At 35.3% G+C, this 21,910-nt stretch overlaps 1 protein-coding gene across 1 annotated transcript; it reads right to left on the bottom strand.

Annotated features, from left to right (window-relative positions):
- Positions 1-2,910: 2,910 nt before the first annotated feature.
- LOC137946722 (ferric reduction oxidase 2-like) lies at positions 2,911-5,876 on the bottom strand. The gene is given in 9 exon segments (XM_068793035.1): positions 2,911-3,050; positions 3,138-3,738; positions 3,740-3,866; positions 3,955-4,198; positions 4,280-4,607; positions 4,760-4,994; positions 5,079-5,279; positions 5,440-5,539; positions 5,717-5,876. Coding segments are annotated over 9 exon segments (2,136 nt in total).
- Between the last annotated feature and the right edge of the window lie 16,034 nt (positions 5,877-21,910).

Below are 21,910 nucleotides of genomic sequence, written 5' to 3'. Positions count from 1 at the left end.
GTCCCACTTTGGACAAAACTCAATATAGGAGAAAAAGATTAGCTCAATTTCAAGAACAGAAAAATGACCTAATTTTAGGGCAAAACTAAGAGACTAGTCAATTTTTAGGGTAGCTCAAACACAAATAACCTCTTGGGTGAAGAATAAAATATTTAACTCGAGCTAGATGTTGGGTGCACTCTTATAATTTTTAGTTAGTTGGTCGAGGCATTGCTCTAAAGTGATGAAAATAATTTTAATTGGAAAGAGGCAAATATGCAACACTCATACTTCCAAACGAATCTATAATGTGAATTTTTTTTAAGAAAAAAATAGGGGATATTGTTAGTAGAACTGTAAAAATAACTTAATAGACCAGTTTGACCAAGTATGACCTCAAACAATTTTTCAAGGGGTGAACATAATTTTTATAGAAGATAATGCAAAAGCTACAAAACAAAGCAAAAAAAAAAAAAAGCAATTAAAAACAACATCCATGCAGGACATCACATACCTTGAACGAGTACATCAAGGAGTGATTCAGGCAAGCCAAAACTCTATGATTAGAAAAAATTGCATAAAATAATTAAGACTAGGAGAAAAGAAAATTCAATTCATGCCAATTTCTAGAGATAATAGGAGATAAATAGAAAAATAAAAATTCTTGGTAGAACCGACCATTACTACTTTTGATAGCAATATCTCCAAAAATATAGCTTAGAATGACAAACTATTTATTGCTCTAGAAACTAGATTCAAAGAGCTAAAATTTCATACCAAACTCGACACGAAAAACTTCGTTTTGTTGTATGTGTCCTCCACACTGAATTTTTATATTAAAAAATATATATTGACAAAAAAAATATTCGAGTCTACTTTCCAACAAAAAAAAAGAATTTTGGCAATCGAAGTTTTTTATAAAAAGAAATCAATATTTGAAGTAGGAAAGGTCACATTGAAAGAGAGGTTAAAGTACTAGCAGAGAACTTCAAATTTCAAGTCATTTTATGCTATTAAGAATGAGACTTTATATAGAAAATTATATACCAAAAGAAATATATATTTAAGTCTATTTTCTTACCTATCCAACTAATTCTCAATCTGAGTTTTCTAGAGGGAGATATCAATCTTGGAAGAATCAATGGTCATGCAGGCCAAAGAAAAGTTATACTTGATTAAAGATATTGAAATTTAGTTTCAGAAGGAGAACCAACTTTCATTTCAATCTGATCTATATTTAACAGAGATTGCTCGATCATAGGTGTTCAAGCAAGCTGAATTAACATGAAAAGATCGATCAATCAGAACCATGCTACCGAGGGAGTAAAGCATGTTCGATCAAATGAAAACACATTGATCGATCATACTTGCATTGCACAACTAGTGGGAATCTCTATTGATTGATCAACCATTGGTGATGATCGAGCAACTTAACTTTTCTAGAGCGATAATAGCATATTGATCGATCAATCCATCAATCAATAAATCATTGTCATCATGATCAATTGATCAATCAATCACTTACTAGTAATCGATAAATCAACAGTCTAATTTTTTGGCAATGGGCTAATAACTGCTAGTTTGAGCTAGGGAAGCTATAAATACCCCACCAAATTGTGAATAAAGGAGGCATGAGCATTTATTGGCATATATTCAAGCCACAAAGTTTTCTCTTGTAAATTCCCTTTCAAAAGTGATTTAGAGAGAAAGAGAGTGATCCCACCTTTGAAATTTTTTTATCTCTTTCAATCATCCTTGCATGCATGATAATACAAGTTCCTTGATCACTCAAGAATGAGCTACAAAGGAGGAGCAAACTTGAAATCTTTCAAGGAGAAACGTCTTTCCAAGTAAGGGTGTAAAGTTTTCACTTTCGTTTATGAAATTGTGAAACGTTCATCTAGAACATGATAATCTACATAGAAAGCCTTAGCTAGAGCTAGAATCTAGCAACAATCTTTTAGGAGATTAAGTTGTATGAAAATTGTATATTGAGCTACATGTGGCTAAAGGGAACCAGAATCTCTTTGTAATTTTCCAGCTATTAGAGCGTAATAGTGAAAATTTTATCAAGCAAGTGTTATTAGGTGGTAATTACCACTAGAGGAACATCGAGAACAATTTTTTTTTGTCCCTATGGTGTGTGCATGTTTATACTTACATTGAATTGCTTCTTTGTAGATATTTTAATTACTTGCACAAATTGGTTTTAATTTGCAAAAGGAGGATGGGGTCGCTCCTCCTCTTGTGGACAACCTTAACCTTGTTTGAGTAGGTTGACAGGCTGATTTTTGGTGTATAGAGGAATAAGCTACTTACACCTTTACCTCTCACCCAGGTGAGGTAGAGATTCTTTCCTTTAAAAAAAAAATAAGTAAAATAAAATTTTAAAGCTATATTCTCATGAAAGAGTGTACTTGATGGCTAACATAGTTTATGCATAAGACATTTTGGTCATTTGAGACGATTTATTTATGTGATCTTACAAGTACTCACCTTTATGGTAGCTTTAAGTTAGATCAAATGTATAAACTTTCAAATTATTTGAAATGGATCAGTTTCAGGGGCCATGGGATTAATTTATATGTAAAAATATAAAATAATCGAAATGAATGCTGGAGAAAGTACATTAACATAATATTCTATCTTCAAGAAAATGGTTCAAGATTTGGGATTTATAATTGGCTGAAAGTCATTAATCCCATCAGTTGACATGAGTAGGAGTTCAATTACCATTTCTTCAATGTTATTTATATGACACAGTTTGCATTACCCTAAGAAGCATAGATAATTTACCAGAATAAATGATTCTTATTAACAAGCTCTGAGGTTCTCCTTTTCCTTCTTACACGAGCTTCTCCTTTCTTCCAACTTCACTTTAGGGTTCCCTTCTCTGCAAACGTTTTCATCTCAATGGAGCCTCTTCCATCGTTACCAAGTAAAACTTATCGATTCAAAATGCAAGTTCTCCGCCAAACCAGATGAACAGATTGCCGCGACACGGTGCCGCATTTCCTTCGGCCCGCTGGCTAATACTCCAACACTTGATTCATCAAATTCCAGTAGTATTTCTGCGTGGAAAAACAGAGCTTCAGTAATTACTCAAAAGAGAAGGGAAAAAAGCCAGCAAACTTAGTCCATATTTATGTGATGCTTACTTTGAAGATCTGGTCTCGCGCCAAAGTGAACTTTGATGGATTGGCTCAGTGATTGATGAGGCAGACTCTCCAACTCTCTGTCGCCATTATAGAACCATGATCCCGGTGACGTTGTTGGGGTTATACCTTCCATATTCTGAATCTGGTTAGCTTCCATGGCACTTTGCTTCTTATTCCACAGAACTGCAGCACTAGCTGTCATAACTATGGAGACACATATGAACAACACGTTCAACAACGATCTTGACGAGTAAGGGAAGATCTTATTAGTGTTGTAGTCGATGGGATAGATATAGTAACGTGTGGTTATTCCCAGCAATAAAAGGAAGATGACAAAGGAGCTTGAGATGATTGCACCAAGCCAGAGCCAGCTGTTGGGTCCCAGAACAGCTGAGACCGGCACATCAGATGGGTTAGGCTTGAACCACAACGTTCGCAGGAGTTTTTGGTTTTTGTTCTCATTGTTGGGTCCTTTTTCTCTTGTCACATGGGCATCAATCTGCAGCTGCAATCGGGTTATGTCACAGGGGTTTCCGGCAAGAGGAAGGAGGAGATCAATCATGGCGAGTTGTTCAGAGTTCCTGACGATACAAACGAGTTGCACTACAAACGAGTTGCACTTGCGGTATTTGCTGCTTGCGAGTTGAGCTCTGAAAAATTAGTTCTCGGATGATAGATATGAATGGAGTGATACCACTGCCTCCGCTTATCATGATAAGCTTCTCGTACCTGTAGTTAGATGAATTCACCAAGTTAGGATTTATGCTCCACGCAATTGTTTAAATCCTTACTGATGGAAAGAATTGCCTTCTGTTACCTAAAGAGGTTGGTTGAAGCAGGCCCATAAGGTCCTTCAACTGAAACGTCCAATTTTTCCACCGGAGAAGGCGAAGAGAGTATCTGATACAGTTTCTCTGACCAACTTCCTTCGCACTTGATGACGACACTAAGCTTATCTTGCTCCAAGCTGCTATTGGAGGTTACTGTGAAAGGATGCCACTGTATGCGGGAAATGCTTGGTACGTTAACAAACATAATGCTTGTCGGCGAATAGCTCAACCCTACGAATAGCCGAAGTCCAGAGACATGAATCCAACATCGAATAGAACAGTGGAGAAGAAGAAGGATAGGTGGTCTCTTACCTGGACTCTTGGAGAAGCTGAGCTCGAGTGCTTGACAAGGGAGGAGACGGGCGGAAAGCAAACGAACTCGCTGTCTAGATTGCAGAAATCGCAAGTAACGGTCGACCAAGAAGAGGAATATGCCAGGTAGAACGAGCCCAAAGAAGGAGACGCCGACATGGAGCACGAAGAAGAAGAAGAAGAGAAAGTAGAGATGGTGCGTATAGTAGAAGACCTCAAACGTCTTTCGTCTCAACCGTGGAAAACTTGTAACCCACATGAGCAATCCACAAATCAGAGCTAACTCGCCGGCAACATTCGACACACCGATCTTATCCCACTTGAGCATCTGCACCGTAGTGAAAAAAGCTTCAGGAAAATGATCTGAAACTGAGAATTTCAGATTATCCCTGATCGACTGATTGACAGCTTGGGCTGTTAACCCAGCAAGTCGGCTTGTGAAAATAAAATAAAATATCGACCAAAAATAAAGCTAAGTACCTGAGATATCTCGTTTTCAGTAGCCCAATATACTATGTAGCATAGGCCATGAGCAGTGAAGAGGGTCATGACAATGTGTCCTAGCCATATGTGATATTTGACGCTGCCTTCCGAGGTGAGTCCCAGCAATGGCAACAGAGACGATCCTCGCGTGACAGGGAAGAAGAGAAAGGCGAAGCAGATAGCCCCAACAACGCCTAAGCGGAGAGCTGCACTGTCTAGCTTCTCTTGCCAACTGATCTCAGATTGAAACCAAACTCCGATCAGATTGGATATTTGATAATTTTAGAACGAGTAATAGAATACGATACTGTCTTACACTTTGTCACCTAGCTGATGAGCAGATTTAGCATTGATCTTGGCAAAGCTGGTCTGTAAAAAGCTTGTAAAAGCCCAGATAAGTAATGCAACAAACATGGCCAATAAGGTCAGTTCTATTCCAGAAACGATCCCAAGAGGACCCTTCACAAGCACAGGTCGTCTCCATACAGAAAGACGGTTTGTTTTACCCCGACTACAACTAAACCAGAATAATTTATATTAGAACTCTGTAAATTCGAGTACAGATTTGCTTAGCAGATCTTACTCCAACAAACAGTATTCTGTAATGGATCTGTTTTCCATACAGTACTGCAACCACCATGAGGAAGAAAAACAAAGGAAAGCCATTGATGGAGTACCTCTTCTTCTGGCAATCTTTATCCTTGCCCAGATGGAGATAAATACACCCCAAAACAGCCATGAACAGAACCGGGAACACGGAGGTCAATAGGTTCGCCCCTGCAACAACAAGTAAAAACTGTTAAAGGAAAATTAAACAGAAACGAAAACCCAGAAATTAACAGCGAGAAGCCTGCTGCAGTCAAGCTTGTAACAGACCAATAGCAGTATCATCTCTCCCGAAGAAAAAAAAAATTACCAGCAACGAGAAAGCACAGAGGCGGAGAATCTAAATACCTTGTGCTCCAAAATACGTCGAATTGGCATGTGCTCTGATCTTGGGCTGCCATTTCTGCTTGTAAGTGTTTGTCGGCATCATTACCCACAGAAGCATCCAGCCTACAAATACCACTGCAATCAAGAAGGCGATGGCCGCTCGAGCAACTCTCCCCGCCATTCCCTTCATCACTCTCTCTTCTCTATCTTTGAACCCCTCACTTCGAAGATTAACCAAGATACTTAACAATTTATAGGCCCGAACCAAACTAGAAATGTAATCAGAAGGAAATACATCAAACAGAAGCGTCAGAAGATGATTTGAAAACCACAACTGTCCTTTCTTGTGGTTGTAGACCGGCGCCCGCCCCTTTCAATACGGAAGGGGAACGCTGTTTTTGGGGTGAAGCCTTCATGGCCCATGCCACTCTTTGAGATGACGTTGTCCAAATTGCTCTTAATGGCATGATTCATGTTGAGTGTTTGGCCTTGCACAGAATCATGGCTTCATTGTTAAAGATGCAAAGGAATGGCACGTAAATGGTTTCTGGATTTGATGTTATTACAGTTGATTGGATCCACGAGGGAATGACAGTTAATCATCAGAACATTCTCGATCTTAAATTGTTTCCAATTCTTATGGTCAACCCTTGATCAATATAATCTATTTACAAGTTGATATGAAATTAAAGAATAATGCTAATAAGTCATACTCACAAGAATTACATATAAAATTTCATTATTTTTTTAAGTATTAAAAACTAGTTTTATATCTAAATTATAAAAATAATTATATTTCAGGTAAAATTAAAATAAATTAAAAATTTTAAAAACACAATTGGGAAATTTCATGAAACCCTTTTTGGTTTAGTAATTTAAAATAATTTAAATTGATAAAAACTTAAAAAGTTATAAAGATGTCCACACATTTTGGTTTTAATAAAGAGACATCTCTACTCATTTAATCTTGTCTTTTAAAAGAATTACTTTAATTTTCATTACATTTATTTTATATAAGTATCTTTCCTTTTTTAAGTTTAATTTATTTTTAAATTATTACGTTTACTATTATACTTTAAAATTATCTACTACTTGAACCTAATACTTAAAAAGAACTTGGAAAAAATTAAAACCAATGAGCATTTCTCGATAGAAATTATTTTGTCGTAAATGCAATTTTTCTTCGCAAAATTTAATTTCCGACTAGAATGGTCTCCTTCTTAGGCTGAATTTAGTTCTACCAACAAATATCATTTATAAGTGAAATATCTTATCAATAAAATAAAAAATATATTTTTTATTATAAAAAAAAAACTTATTATTCTTAAAATTTTATAATACATCATATTAATTTTATGCGTAATAAGTATGTTAAATACTTACTTTTAACATATGGTATTATTTTTTTTATTTTTTGATGAATTTTATGTTTCAATTTTTTAAAATTATTTTCTCTACAATAATATTTAAAAATTCTTTACTATTTGAATTTTATATTAACCAAAAAAAGCAATAAATTATAGTAAAAAATAAAACTAAAGAGCATCTATCGATAGAATAAATTCCACTAATAATAGTCTTATTCTTTAGTACAATTTTGGTTCTGCCAAAGAATATCATTAATAAAGGTAAATATATAATATAATTTTAAAATAATAATTTAATGTCAAAGGAGTTGTTTTCACGAAGGCAAAATAATTTCTATCAAAATTATTTTGTGAGAAAATTGTACAAAACATATCAAAATGCTTACAAAGAGTGATATAAATCTGAGTGGAATTCTTAGATGGAATAAATTAGATAGGTAAATATATAGAGCCTTGGACATAAGGGGAAACAAAAAAGAAAAATAGAATAGAACTCAGGGAGAGTTTTTCAAATTTCATTCATGAATATGCAGTCACTTGATCATGTATTTTTATATGCTTGTGAGAGTTTGTCATCATAAAAAAGGGGGAGAATGTTGGGCTCAAGATCCCCAAGAATATAATTTTGATGATAATAAGTTATACGAACCACGTCAACCTGTGACGAAACCCAATACCAAATCTGGTAATCGTCCCCAAGACCTTTCAAGTTTGGATGGAAACCGCGACCTGTTGCTTAGCAAAGCAAGAACCTTGGTATAGTGAAGACGCCACAAACGGGGATGGACAATCCGTTTCATAATTCGATATTGAATGCCACAAGGAAATCCTTGATAAGTTCGAAAAGTTTTTTCAAGAACTCAGAAAGGATAACTCTCAATTTCAATAATGATCAAAAGTTTTTTAAATCCATGTACAAGTCCTCTATTTATAATGGAGGATGTGGTAGAATCTAGATAGAATAAACCATTTCCCTAATTATATTCAATTAAAGAAAACTACTTACGATAACTTGATGTAAATAAAATCTTAATATAATGCAAACGAGATCTTCCAAGATATGTTGCCAACTCGTGGATATCCTTGTGGATCCCACAAGATCTTCTAACCACCTGCCCTTCTAGGATAGATTGCCAACTCGTGGCTATCCTTGTGGGTCCCACAAAATCTCATAGTGGGTCCCACCAGCTTTTGCCTCCATGGTTGGTCCCACACTGTAGTAGAGTAAATCTTGCCCATGTCTTCATGGTGGGTCCAACTAGTTTGTGCCTCCATGATGGGTCCCACAATATAATAGAGTAAATCCAACCTAAGTTGGTGGGTTCCAGTTGCTTGTGACTCCATGGTGGGTTCCTCACGACACTGAAACCATAGCTGAAGATTAGCGATGGCAACCGGTGTTGAAACACGATACCAAATCTAGTAATCGTCCCCAAGACCTTTCAAGTTTGGATGGAAATCGCGACCCGTTCCTTAGTAAAGCAAGAACCTTGGTATAGTGAAGACCCCACAAATGGGGATAGACAATCCATTTGATAAATCAATATTGAACGCCACAAGGAAATCCTTCATAAGTTCGAAAAGTTATTTCAAAAACTCAAGAAGGATAACTCTCAATTTCAATAATGATCAAAAGTTTTTTAAATCCTTGTACAATTCCTCTATTTATAATGGAGGACGTGGTAGAATCTAGATAGAATAAACTCTTTCCCTAATTACATTCAATTAAAGAAAACTACTTACGGTAACTTGATGTAAATAGAAACCTAATATGATGCAAACGAGATCTTCCGAGATATGTTGCGAACTCGTGGATATCTTTGTGAATCCCACAAGATCTTCTAACCACCTGCCCTTCTAGGATAGATTGCCCACTCATGGCTATCCTTGTGGGTCCCACGAAATCTCATGTTGGGTCCCACTAGCTTGTGCCTCCATGGTCAGTCCCACATTATAGTAGAGTAAATCTTGCCCATGTTTTCATGGTGGGTCCCACAATATAACAGAGTAAAGCCAACCTATGTTGGTGGGTCCCACTAGCTTGTGACTCCGTGGTGGGTCCCACAATATAACAACGTAAAATCAACCTTTATTCGCATCAATAAGCACTCAAGTTACTAATCAAAGGTTAAGATTAATTTGCAGCTCAAAAAGTACCAAAGGAAATTTCTGGTAGTACACATATTTGATTGACACATGATTGATCAAACCATTCACACAAAAAGGGGATCAAGTAACCCATGCCAAAAAGTACATTGTCAATTGCCTAACAATAGTACATGTCAAAGAAAGAGAGCTCAAGTGTAATAAGCATGCAAGACCCAAAAATGGAGGAGAAACATAAAAAAAAGGATAAAAAGAAGAAAAGAAGGAGAAAATGGAGAAAAGAAGAAAATTGTCATAAAGCGTCCAAGTCGATTAGACACTTTCACCTGATCTAATGTTGCTCATAGAAGTTGGAAAAGTAGAGAAAGAAGGTTGATCCCTCAATTACCAATTCTTCAAATGAATTGGAGAGAGAGGAAATGTTTTGTTAGAAGTTGTAAACTAGAACGACCAAATGAACAAAGTGAACAAAAATATGGAGGAGTAGTGAAGAAAGTTATTGAACGATTCAAAGTTGATCAGATGAGTTGAGACAAAAAAAAGTCTTTGTGAGAAGTTGTTCATGCACACAACCAAATGCCTAGTTCAAATGAAGTCGAATGAAAAGAAAAGTTTTGAAGATGATTGATTGGATGATGCATTCTATGAAAAGATAGGGAAAGAGATTGAAGACTTTGATATGGCCAAGATAGATCTCCAAAATCTTATATGACCTATCCATAAGATTAGAAACTCATGACAAAGATTTTAAGTATTTTTCAAGATTTTTAATCATTTTTTGTTGATATTTCAAAAAATGATAGAATATCACTTTTTAACTCGATGGTGCAATTTTTAAACATTGAGAACTAAATTGATTACAGAAATTTAGCCTTCAAATTTTTCCCTCATGATTCCTAGAAGGAAAACAATGATTCCAAAAGGCTTTCACACTTTGAAATAAAATTTAGAGAATTAAATTGTGATTTGAAAAACCTCTAGACGTAGAGCTAAGTACTTCTTGTGCTTATATTTCTTGTTTTATCCTTTTTAGATTTCTCATGTCATTAGTTTAAAATCATATTGATAGTATTTGAAATGGTAGTTATGTGATGGAATTTGTTTGGAGCATTTGAAAAGAGGGTTGTTGAATATAATTGATTGATTTTAGGGAGTTTTAAAAAATCTACGGTTCATTGGTCTCATATGTTGATTGAACTTGTTCTAACAAATCTAAACTCAAGAATTAGATTCATGACTAATGTGGGAAGTAACAGAGATGATTTATTTCTGCTAAATAGTAAGCAAGTAACCCTTACAAAATTTATAACACCTTGGCCAGGCAAGACCATTCCCCACCTTAAGTGAGTTTAGGAAAGCTATTGAAATTGTGGGAATAGGCCGGTAAGTCTTGTTTGTTGGTGCTATGACCCACAAGTATTTGTGAAAGCAAGTACTACTGAAAATCCTTTAATTGGGCTTGGCTGGATTGCCTAATGTTGCTATTGAAAACCCTAGGTGATGGTCTTGGCTAGATTACCTAGTGTATTGTTGTTGAAACAAGTATGGGTCTAGTTTGGATTCCCTAGTGTGTTGCTGAAAATTCCTTTTATCAGCTTAAGACCAGAGGTCTAGTGAGTTGTTGTAGACTAAGTGACAATGTGTTATTGTAAATTAGATGTTGTGGTCAAGTAAGTGGTATAAGTTTTTGTGTGACTTACATTTTTATTAGTCATAAAAGCAATTTTCTATAGATGTCATAGGGCAACCCCTAATATAGTGGAACTCCAAAGTGCAAAAATACTTTGGAAATGGATTAACAATCCAAGGTTGGATTACAAACCACTATAAATTATGTGTACTTAATATTTTTGTTGCTTTCATGCATGTTTTGATTATTTGCATTTATACCTTGATTGTAAAATCACATGTGTACATTGCGTAAATTGAATTAAAAGTTACACACATAGGACAAAATTAAAAAGAGATCGAAGTATGCAATAAAAGATAACCACTCTTATAAGAACTTCACAGAGGAAGTAATCACAATACCACTCATTACAATCACGAACAAAATGGTAGTCCACTTCATTGTGAGTAGTCCACTCATAGAATACCGGATTTTTTGAAATTATAATTATAGCTTGATTATTCTACTTCATCACCATAGGACCACCACTTTGAATTCCCATCTTTGTCAACACCTACCACAATACCCAAAAAAACTCACTAGCTATATGAGTCATAGACAGAAGCATCCTGAAATATCTAAACGGGGCACCTAGAAAAGGTTATTATGTAGAAGTTGAATACAATGAAGTAAAAAAGAAAGAAGATAGTGTGAAAACATCACAAGATTATTGAACACATATTCAAGTGCCTTGTGAACAAATTCTCTAAGATTATTGACAAACTTTACATAAGGAGTAACTATAACATCACTCATCACAACATCTCAAACAAAATTATTCCACTTACTAATGTAAGACACTTCAAGAAAAATAAGTGAATATAATATTCTAACCTAAATGAATTTTATATATTAATATGAAAGAGATAAGAAGCCTATTATCTCGATAAACCCAAGATGAAACCAAGGAAAAAACACAAACAAAACTTTTTATGTTTATATCGCTTATGGGAATGAAAGTTTTTCCCCAATTCCTCTTGTTCACATAAAGTTAAAGATGGTAGGAAAATGAGTTTTTCGAAGAACAAAATCATTTAACAATAGAAACTTTTTCAACATTTTTTTTCCAAAATTTAACTAATTTTCTTGTGATTTTGTTTTTGCTAAGAGAAAGGAACATTCACCGTGAATAATGCTAACATCCAGATAAATGTACTAACAACACTTGAATAATGTCTGTGGAGGTCCTACAAGTTTTTCTCAATGGTATTAATCAATGAGATTAGGACATCAATGCGCCATAGCAAGATGATTTTGATAAGAAATACTCAAACTAAAGGATATCTAGGAGGTTTCTATCAAAACAATTTGAATACAAACAGAGAACTAAAGCCCTTTCTACAATACTTGAAACATTGTAACGTCCACGCCCTTAATATAATCTTATCACAAACTCAAAAATCTCAACACAAACAAAAACAACCAACAAGTGGAAGCAACTCTATCATAAAAAATTCACAACTATGCATCAAAATGCAGAGTGAGATGGTCTCTAGCTAATTGGTAAAAGAGGAACATGGAAATTGAGCAAATCCCAAGCTTATTTTTTCTATTTGAGAGAAGAATTTATAGCCACATTGTGATGTTGAAGTCTTTCTTCACCATCTTCATCGATATATCTTTATAAACAAAGGCACCCGACTGATAGAGAATCTTAGCTCAACCCAAATGCTTATACTAAGTAAGGGAATCAATTTAGGTACCATGCAATCATTTCCAAACACTCCCCTTCATGTGTTGGTACTTAGTGTGGCTTTGAACATGTTGAATAATTTAAGTGAAAAGTTATTGAACCTAGCTACTCTAATGCCATAAAGATTATATTTCATTCAAAATTTCAAGCGCAGGGTGGTGGATTGGGGACTGGGGAACGTCCAGCCAAGTTTTTAAACTATGTTTGGAAGATAATGGGAGAACATAAACAGCTAGTATTGCCCACAATTCCATTTTATGAAGAGGCATTTGAATAGCAAGTTTCCATGAAAGTCCCTGTGATCTTCTTTGAGTTTTTATTTTGTTCTTGAAATAGTGGTTGGAGACTAGTAAAATCAATCAACCCCATGCAAGACAAATGGCCTTCACTTCAAAGGGCACAAGGCCTTTGTAACGAAAGAAGCACAAGAAGAAAGGAGGCCATTTAGCACAATCAAGCACACATGGACCCACACATGCTCAAATCACCTACACATAGCCCACGCTCACATACATGGCCCTTCAAAAATATAAAAACATGGACCCAAGCACATTCGGACACATAGGTAGGTCTCACCCACTTAAACTTGCCGGATTATACACTCTCACCCTCGTAAATACATGTAGGCTCACACACATACATATAATGTATGTAGCCTTACATTCTTACATTTATACAATGTGAACCCATATACATAAACATGTGTAGTTGCACACAAATACACATTGTGATTGCACACTCATGTAGCCCTCACACATACATACACATCTCTAACCCTTACATTACACATGCATGCACATGTAAGTCTATGCACGTATATACACAATTGTGACACTATACTTACATACAATTGTGAAACTACAATTATATACACGTACATACTCAAATAAGGGAGGGGGAAAGGAAAATTAATTTTGAACATTTTTAATTACTTTAAATGGATTTTATTTTTATTTTTCACAGTGTCATTTCTTATTTTAATTACAACTTGTTATCAAGAAAAATAATAAAATAAAAACTAAAAATATTTTTAACAACAAATAGTGTTTGTTGCCAAGAAGTAGACTAAATAGAAATAAAGACATTATAATTGATTTAGGGCTTGTTTAAAACCCACTGAAAATAAAATAAAATAAAAAAGGGGGAAAATGTATTTTCTATTGTTTTGTAGCAGAGAGAAAGTCAGTTAATAAATTTTATCTCACAAAATGATGGAATTTGGGGAGAAAAGAGAAAATAGAAACTCGAGAGAAAATTTTTATCATCAAAATTTTAAAATTTACAATTTTTTTTTCTTTTTTCTTTTTTCTCGCATATGCAAACAAGAAAAAGTATATTTCTCTTCCGTTTTCTCCCTTATTTTCTATGGGCATCCAAACAAGAGAAAATAAACTTCTTTTCTTTTCTTTTCTTTTCACTCGACTTTCTACGACCCCCCTAGAAAAGAAAAAAAAATGAAAGGATGCCCATGAAAAATAAGAGAGGAGATACAAGAGAAATGTGGTTTGGAAGCACAAGTACAATAGGAAAGAAAAGAAATTAATAATTTTAAAATTTTTATAACAATTAAAAATATATACAAACCTAAGAATTAAAATATCTAAGATTATTAAAATACTATCGATAAAATTTTATTTATCAATTAATATTAATAGTATCTACAAATTTATTTATAATTTTATTATAATAGTTAAAACTACTAATTTTCTAAAATAATATTCCAAAATAATATTTAGAGGCTCTAATTATAAAATACCTCAATCTAACCTAAAAAAGTAATTACTAAACATAAAATGTTGCTAGTTGAAAGCTCGAGTCTACTTGGCACAGGTCAGGTTTTTCAAAACCTAAACACGACCTCAGTCCCTGATCCTGAAACCCTAATCCCTGATCCCTGATCTCCTGAATCTAGTAGAATGAAATAGCAAGTGAACAGGTGAAATTGGTACCAGTACTTCCTTGTGGGTTTTTCAAAACCTAAACACAGCCTCTGGGTGTTCAACTGCAAGAATAGAATCGGCCCACTAAAAAAAACCAGAGTTAAAGTTTTCCACAGACTAGAATTAAGAAACGAGGCATCTTCTAGCATTTGTAAGGATTCTATGATTGATCCTTGACGAACATGGAAGAGAAAAAGAAATATCCCCTACTGGAATCTAGAAAACGACGGAGTGAGGCAAACTGACGGTGACCAACTATCCTTAGGATTTGTTCGACTAGATGAATCTGACTGAGGTTCATTGAATGTTCTTCCCTATCTCCTCCCCGCCCACCACCCGTTGCTTGTCTCCCATGCCCACACGGACCACAAGTGACTTTGTTTCCCACAAGCTTACAAATGGTTCGGCCTTTTCCTTTCGAGATTGCTTTTGTCTCATTACTCAAGGATTGCGTTTGACTTCGTTTTTCTCTTCTAGATAACTTTCAGAAAGCTGCATTATGCGATGGGGAAGTCTGTTTACTGATAATTAACGTATCCGTCTGTTTCACGAACAGTCCGTCTTTTTTTTTCAATTTTGCTGCAACAAGGAGCCTATCAGTGGAAAAGACGAAGAAACTTGATCGCATTAACGTAAGAGTGGACGTATGCATGATACCGATCTGCACTGATTTCCCACCTTCCAAGCGCCAGAATGAGAAAGAGAGAAAGAACGAACAGCGTGTCAAATATTGGATGAGTCAAGAATCAAAACGCGTGCCACTAGTGAATATCAACCGGGGCAAGAGTTTCCTCGCTAAAGAAAAGATCAAAGTGGCTCATTGCCACGAGTTTTTTTAATTTTCTCTGCAACTACAAGGTAAGTTGGATTCGCATGGAAAACAGAAAAAGTTGAAGATGAGAGTCGAAAAGATTTGTCGAGACAACGATACTGGTGCTTAAAAGCAGCTTTTTGCTGTTTGAAATTAACGTTCCAAACAATTTTTCAAAGGAGCTTTTTGACCAGAAAATCCGCAGGAATCAAACTGTTGAAGCTCCCAAAGCATATTCCAGTTTCATCAATGGCAGGTAGACTCAGCAGAGATTCCCTGGAACTCTTTTCTTCTCATTAATTTGGTCTTCGTGGCCAACTTAAATTTTGTTTGGATTCAGGAAACGTGTTAGCTTCTGGTTAGCAAGTGAAGATTAAAATGTTTCTCTTTTTGCGTCCACCTCAGGAGGTGGGGATCGATCCTTCATTGAAAAGACAAAAAGTTTGGTGTCTTTCTTTTGTTGTTCAACCCGTTTTGCTAATAAGGCCAGAGAAGAAAGGACCATCGCAAACAGTAACTTGAAGGTATTCTTTTATCTAATTCAGGTTTCAGTATTCTGTATTTCGCCATGGCCAGCACTGACATAGTGAGCTTGCATTAAATCTGTTAAAAAGAGAAGACTTTCTGTATCTGGTCGGTGTAGTATTTAATCGTCCTTCTTGACTTGAATTCATTTTATACCACCGCTCTCGACTTAAAATAAAGAACAAACGCTCTTATCTGTAAACAGTTTTGAATTCCGACTGTACTAAACAAAGAACAAAAACCTTATCTATGGAAGTTGACAATTGTGAAATAATGTGTGCTGAATGCTGTTCGTGTGTCGAATGAAGTAGGCAAGACTGCGAATGCCTGCTTGCATTTATCTGAAACGGATAGGTTTGCTCGCTCCTCTTCACTCCACACCTTCCCGTTTGCTCTCGTTGATCGATAATTTTCTAAGCTGGAGAATGAAGAGAGATGGGATTCAGCACTCCACCTGACAAGATGTAATCCACGAATGACCATAAAATTTTCAGGAACAAAAAAAAAAAGAGAGGAAAAGGATGAAATCCATCAAATATTATATTTTCTAACTCGATCCAGATCGAAGTTACGGACAGGTTCTCCAACTCATCTATTACTGCTGCTTCTAGTCTGAAACTGAGCATGCTGGGCGTCGTTTACTTGAGGGAATAATGTACCTGTCGGGAACTCGAAGAGCCAACTCTGTGATTTCCCTCCTAACGAATTATATTAACAATTTGTGAATAATCGGTCTTTCTTAACTAGTTTTATGCCACAATTTCAAGTAAAAATTTTCATTTTTCTTGTAGAAGGCGAACAGCTTCACGCTTGCCTGCATCGGATATTGTATCCATACCATTAAAATTTCATACAGTAAAAACCCCGATGATAAGTTTCGCAACCCCCAGAGCTGTCGGTGGAAGGTAAGTGACAGGAGAACATAATCAAAGGAAGTTAAATCTGCGCTGAAACTTTGAGTCTGATCCATCCATCCATGATCCACCTCTGCACTAATCAATCCGTGTCTTCGACAGATGATAATTTGTGGACTTCGCTTCGGCCTTTGGACTAAAGATTTCCTTTTCAGAAAGATCAAACTCCGACACCCATTACGATTATCAGGAAGAATCTGAACTTAAAAAGCAAAATTTGACTCAATTAGAGGTACCTCTGTCGGTGGGTGGCGAGTGGGAATCTAGGATTTTCCAACACCTTCGTTTTCTGTAAGCAAATAAATTTTATAAAAGTTGTAATTTTTACACTTGCTAGGGTTTTCCCAAGATTCCTTTTTAGAAAGTAAAAGAGAGATCTAGAGATTCTAGACTCACGTTTGTCTTCATCTTGGCCGATGAATGTAGAATCCACTCGACAGGTTCAGACGCTCTCGAGTTGCTTTGGCAAAGCTACTTTCCCGAGACCAACACTGACATCGTTCCAAGATTCTCTCTGTCGTCTTCAAAAACTAAAAACCACCCCCGCCTTTCCTCAAACAAGGGGCGATGACCAACTTTGCCACATTTTCTACCTACGTGACAACCTCTGCATGGAACTGATTTTAACGGCTAAGAATTCTTTAAACCATTCGTACTTTGGAAATTTTGCACTTGTTTGGGTTACCCTAATTTTCTTTTTATATTTAGAGACTTCGTTGTTAGGGCTATTATCGAGGATCATGTGTTTAGCTGAGCATAAAGGACAGAGGTCCTAAAAAACCCAAGTAAAATAATTGAAACATGCCTCTCTTCCGTGAGAACTCCCGTGATTGACGAGGAATCCAAGACTAGGAGCTTGGAAGTTGGACGAAGTGGACACATAGTCCCCAACTGGGGGAGTTACCACCCTACAAAATAATTTTTTGATTGGCTCCACTATATCTGGAACGACTTTGGGATTTCCAAGTGGCTTTTTTTTCCATCATGGGACCGATCACATCAAATATTAGTGTCACCCCTCCATTATATTAGTCATTTACATCTCAATAATGGAGTCTTTTTCTACTTAGATGTGCAGGTTATTTGACTCTAAATGCAGGGACACTCGGTATTTGTTATTCCTGAAAGTAGGAAAAAATGCAGGTCACGTCTGGTCTATCTTGTGAGCTCCTTTGTCGAGAGAAGATACTTAAATGATTTATGGACCATGTCTCATAAATTTTGGGTAGCATCTTTCATGCGAGGTGACGCCATTGTGGGTTGTTTGACTCTCATTCATCCCTTCATTCTTCTTTGTGTGGTGTAGCCACTTTATTTCTTTTTTCTTTTTCTAAAATAGGGAAGAGAATATGGACTCCCATTTCTTTCTCTACAAGCATCTCATCCAAATTATATTCAAACCAAAAATATAGATTATGAAAATAAAAAAAATGATGTTTTTTTATATGTAATGGCTTGTGTACTTCTAGTTAGGGGTGGCATCGAGCCGAACCGAGCCCCGAGCCCTGAGCCCGAACTTGCCTATGTTCGAGCCGAGCTTGATTTAAATATTTTGAACTCGAACTCGAGGCTAAAATTGTTATCGAGCTCGAGCCCAATAAATTTAACCGAGTTCGAGCCGAGCTCGAGCTTTAACATTCATTTAAAATTTTTCAAAAATTACATGTCTCGAGTTCGAACTCTAACATACATTTAAACTTTTTTTAAAAATATATGTCAAAAAAATAATATATAAAATTATACATACATTTTACATAAAATTAGGCAAACCTCTACTTAAAATTGAGCATAAGGGTGGCATCAAATCTAGCTGAGTCTAAACCTTCCTTTGTTCGAGCTGAATTTGAATTAATGTTTTCAAACTCGAGCTAGAGTCGACCTAGCCTCAAGCCTAAAATTGTAATCGAGCTCGAGCATAATAATTTTAACCGAGTTCGAGTTCAAGCTCTAGCCAAGTTCGAAGTTAACCTACATGTAAATAATAGGAGAAGTTCGGGATTGAATCTCGATAATGGATTAGAACCCACCAATATTAATTTTTTTTACCCCAAATATTGTCTAGCTTATTTTTTAATTTTTGAATCAGGCCATAAATTTACTATGACCTCCTTAGTGCCCCTCATTGAAAATTTATATTCTAGAAAAATCTAGAAATATTTTTCCTAGGATACACATTTCCAAAAAAACTTTTAAATAAAATCCTATTACTATTTGAGACTTATTAGAAAATTACAAGAAATATTTTAAAATTTTCTTAGGAAAGTTAAATGAACCTCTTATTACCACTTCTAAGGAAATAAATAAAAATTAATAATTAATCTAATATATTACTATACTTATCGATAAATTTTTAATCAAATAAAATATCAAATACAAAATTGCTATGAAAATTGCCTTATGCTAAAAGCATTATATCATCAATTGTCAAATACTTATTCAAATAATTATTTCTCCCAAATTAGGAAACTCTAACTATTCTCTGGTTTTCCGCCGAGACGACGGGGAGCGAAGGCGCGGCGACGAAAACAGAGGAGGCGAAGAAATCAGAGGGGATGTAGCGGCCGGTGAGGAGTTGTCGACGCCGACAGAGGCGGCCAGAGCGGCGGACGGTAGGGCTCGACGTCCCCCCCGCTCCCGATCCCGCGACTCGCCTATTAATGAGCCGGCTCGCGAGCTTTCGAGCCGAACCTTGATTATGTCAAGCTCGGCTCATTAACTCAAACAAGCCGGCTCGGTTCGAAGCCACCCTACTTCTAGTTCTTAGTTGGGAAACCCAGTGCTGAATTTTATCTGCATTATATGAATGTCCATGTTAATCCAATCACAGAGAGACTTTATATTGTAATGTGAGGTTTATGCACAAATTGTGATAGGCTGACCAATAAACATAGCATTTGGAGAGGAGAAAAACCAAAAGTGACATTCTGACCAAAATTGAAAGTGAATTACCTAGTGATTTGGAATCACAGAAAGACTTTATATTGTAAGATATTTCACTTTCACTTATTCTTAAGAAAAACAAGTGAAAGTGAAATCACTCCCTAAGGCTAGTGATTTCACTTTCACTCGTTTTCTCACTCTTGTTATGCTCATTCTACCCTCTTACTATTGTATTTGGATATAATAAAATTAAGCATTTGTTTAAGTATTTTATTTTATACATTTAATTAAATTTAAATTCTTAATTTAATTTAAAATTTATTTATTTATTTTAAAAAATTGAAATTTATCTTAGTTTATTAACAAAATGGATAAATGAAATTATATTATAAAAAATAAATGTATCAAAGTAATATTATATAATAAAATACCCTCATTTTTTATAGAAATTCATGATTTTATTATTATATTTGAATTCTAATTTAAGAATGAGAATTTAAATATTAAAAATTAAAATTTTGATTAGGTATTTTTATATTATAAAATTAAGTGTTTTTAATGTTTTCTATATATTAAATAAACTTGTTTAAATTTTATTTATTAATTTAAAACAAGTTGCAATTTATTTTAGTTTATTCAAATAAACTATCGAAAATAAAAGTTAAATCTATTAAATTAATTTTATATAATAAAATACCCTTTTCTATTTATATAATTTTTTATTTAAAAATTCATTGAAGTATTTTTTATATTTAATTAAAAAAATTTAATCTATAAATAGAAAATTTAAATAAAAACTATCATATAAAAATTAAATCTACTAAACTATTTGATGTGCTTTCCACTCTAACTTTCACTTATACATTAATACAAAAAATTATTTTTCACTAAATTTTCTATTGTTTACACTAACATGAAAAACATAATTCACTGTAACTTTCACTAGCTAATTAGATAATTAGCTTCCTGAATGATTTCAAGGAAAACGAGGGACGTCTACGATGTTGGAAGATGAATTGAACCTGGGGTAGAGAAGTGTGAAAGAGCGACGAGCCAGTAGTTTTGACTCTTTTTCTTTCCAACGTTTGGCCGGTCGAAGAAGAAGACAAATTCTCCAGCAGCACAAGAGAGACAACATCATTATTTGCCTCTCGCTTTTCAGAAAATGCGAACATGTTGGCTGTCGGAAGATGTAGTTAGCATCTGCTAAAAAGAAGATCTCTTTTCAAACTTTAATCACTTGGACTTCTCACTTTTCTGACGACGGAGAGGGGAACCAGCCATGGTGCCTTTCGACATGGTGGGTTCTGGGAGCTTTACCAGACAAAATTCGACGATGAACGCCATTTTTATCTGTTTCTTTGCCATGATTCTGGAGAACTAAACAATACCTTAATTGGGTTTAGCTTGATTAAAGTGAATTAAAGCAGAAACATTTTCTAAGAAGTTACAGTTGAGAAATATTTAGCGTTCCATATTCTATTAGACTGGATATGGAACTCGTGCTAACACAGTTGACTTCCATTTTATTTTGTTAAGAAAAAAAATGGTAGACTTGGTGTATTAAATTCCGTATCGACGTACCATCAATGCAGAGTGGATAAAAACCCATTTCGTCGTTCCAACTTGGCTTTAAAAACTAGTATTCCTGTCTCGTTTTTATCAGATATAACAGCGCATTCAGATTCAAATAAAGAAACAGAAATCTTTTATATATATAAATCCAGAACTCCATCTATCGAAGTTCTAAATTCCGAATTCAGTGCATGCTGACGACTGGAAAACTGCGATTGCATGCGTGCATTTACCTGAAAAGGGATTCCTAATACGTTTCAGGCTTCGTCACTTTTCCCATTCTGCTCTCAGTTGACGGATTCGTTTTTTATGCAGGAGTGCAAGTAGAGACGAATGTTTGCTTGTATTTGCAGTTTCACCAAAGGAATTTCTATGCAAATCCTCAATCCTTATTGAAAAGCAAACCGAGTGTTGAAATGAAAAACCAAAAATTGGATCAGAATTCGCACATTAAAAAAGGTTGAAGTCCTAGCTTGGTTTACAGAAAACACCTTTCTCGGACTCGAAGAGACGAGTACGTCCGCACCCATTTTTGCACTCAACAGGAAGATCAGGGAGAAAGATCCGAAGATCATCTAATGGGGAAAAATGGGCAAAAGTGAAACTAATTAATCGACGGAATGAGACGGTAATTGGGGCGGAAAAGGAGAACAGAAGAATGGAATCTCCCTTTTGGTGATGAATTTGAAAGTCAGTATGAAACACCCTTTCGGTAGCTTCACATGAAGAACATAG

This window comes from Aristolochia californica, unplaced genomic scaffold (assembly GCF_029961685.1).
Source record: "Aristolochia californica isolate CCGP_79_NKW_82.1479 unplaced genomic scaffold, dmAriCali1.0.hap1 SCAF_12, whole genome shotgun sequence".
In the NCBI taxonomy this organism is placed as follows: domain Eukaryota; kingdom Viridiplantae; phylum Streptophyta; class Magnoliopsida; order Piperales; family Aristolochiaceae; genus Aristolochia; species Aristolochia californica.
Note: the sequence above shows the minus strand (reverse complement) of the source record. Positions and strands in the feature narration are given on the sequence as shown.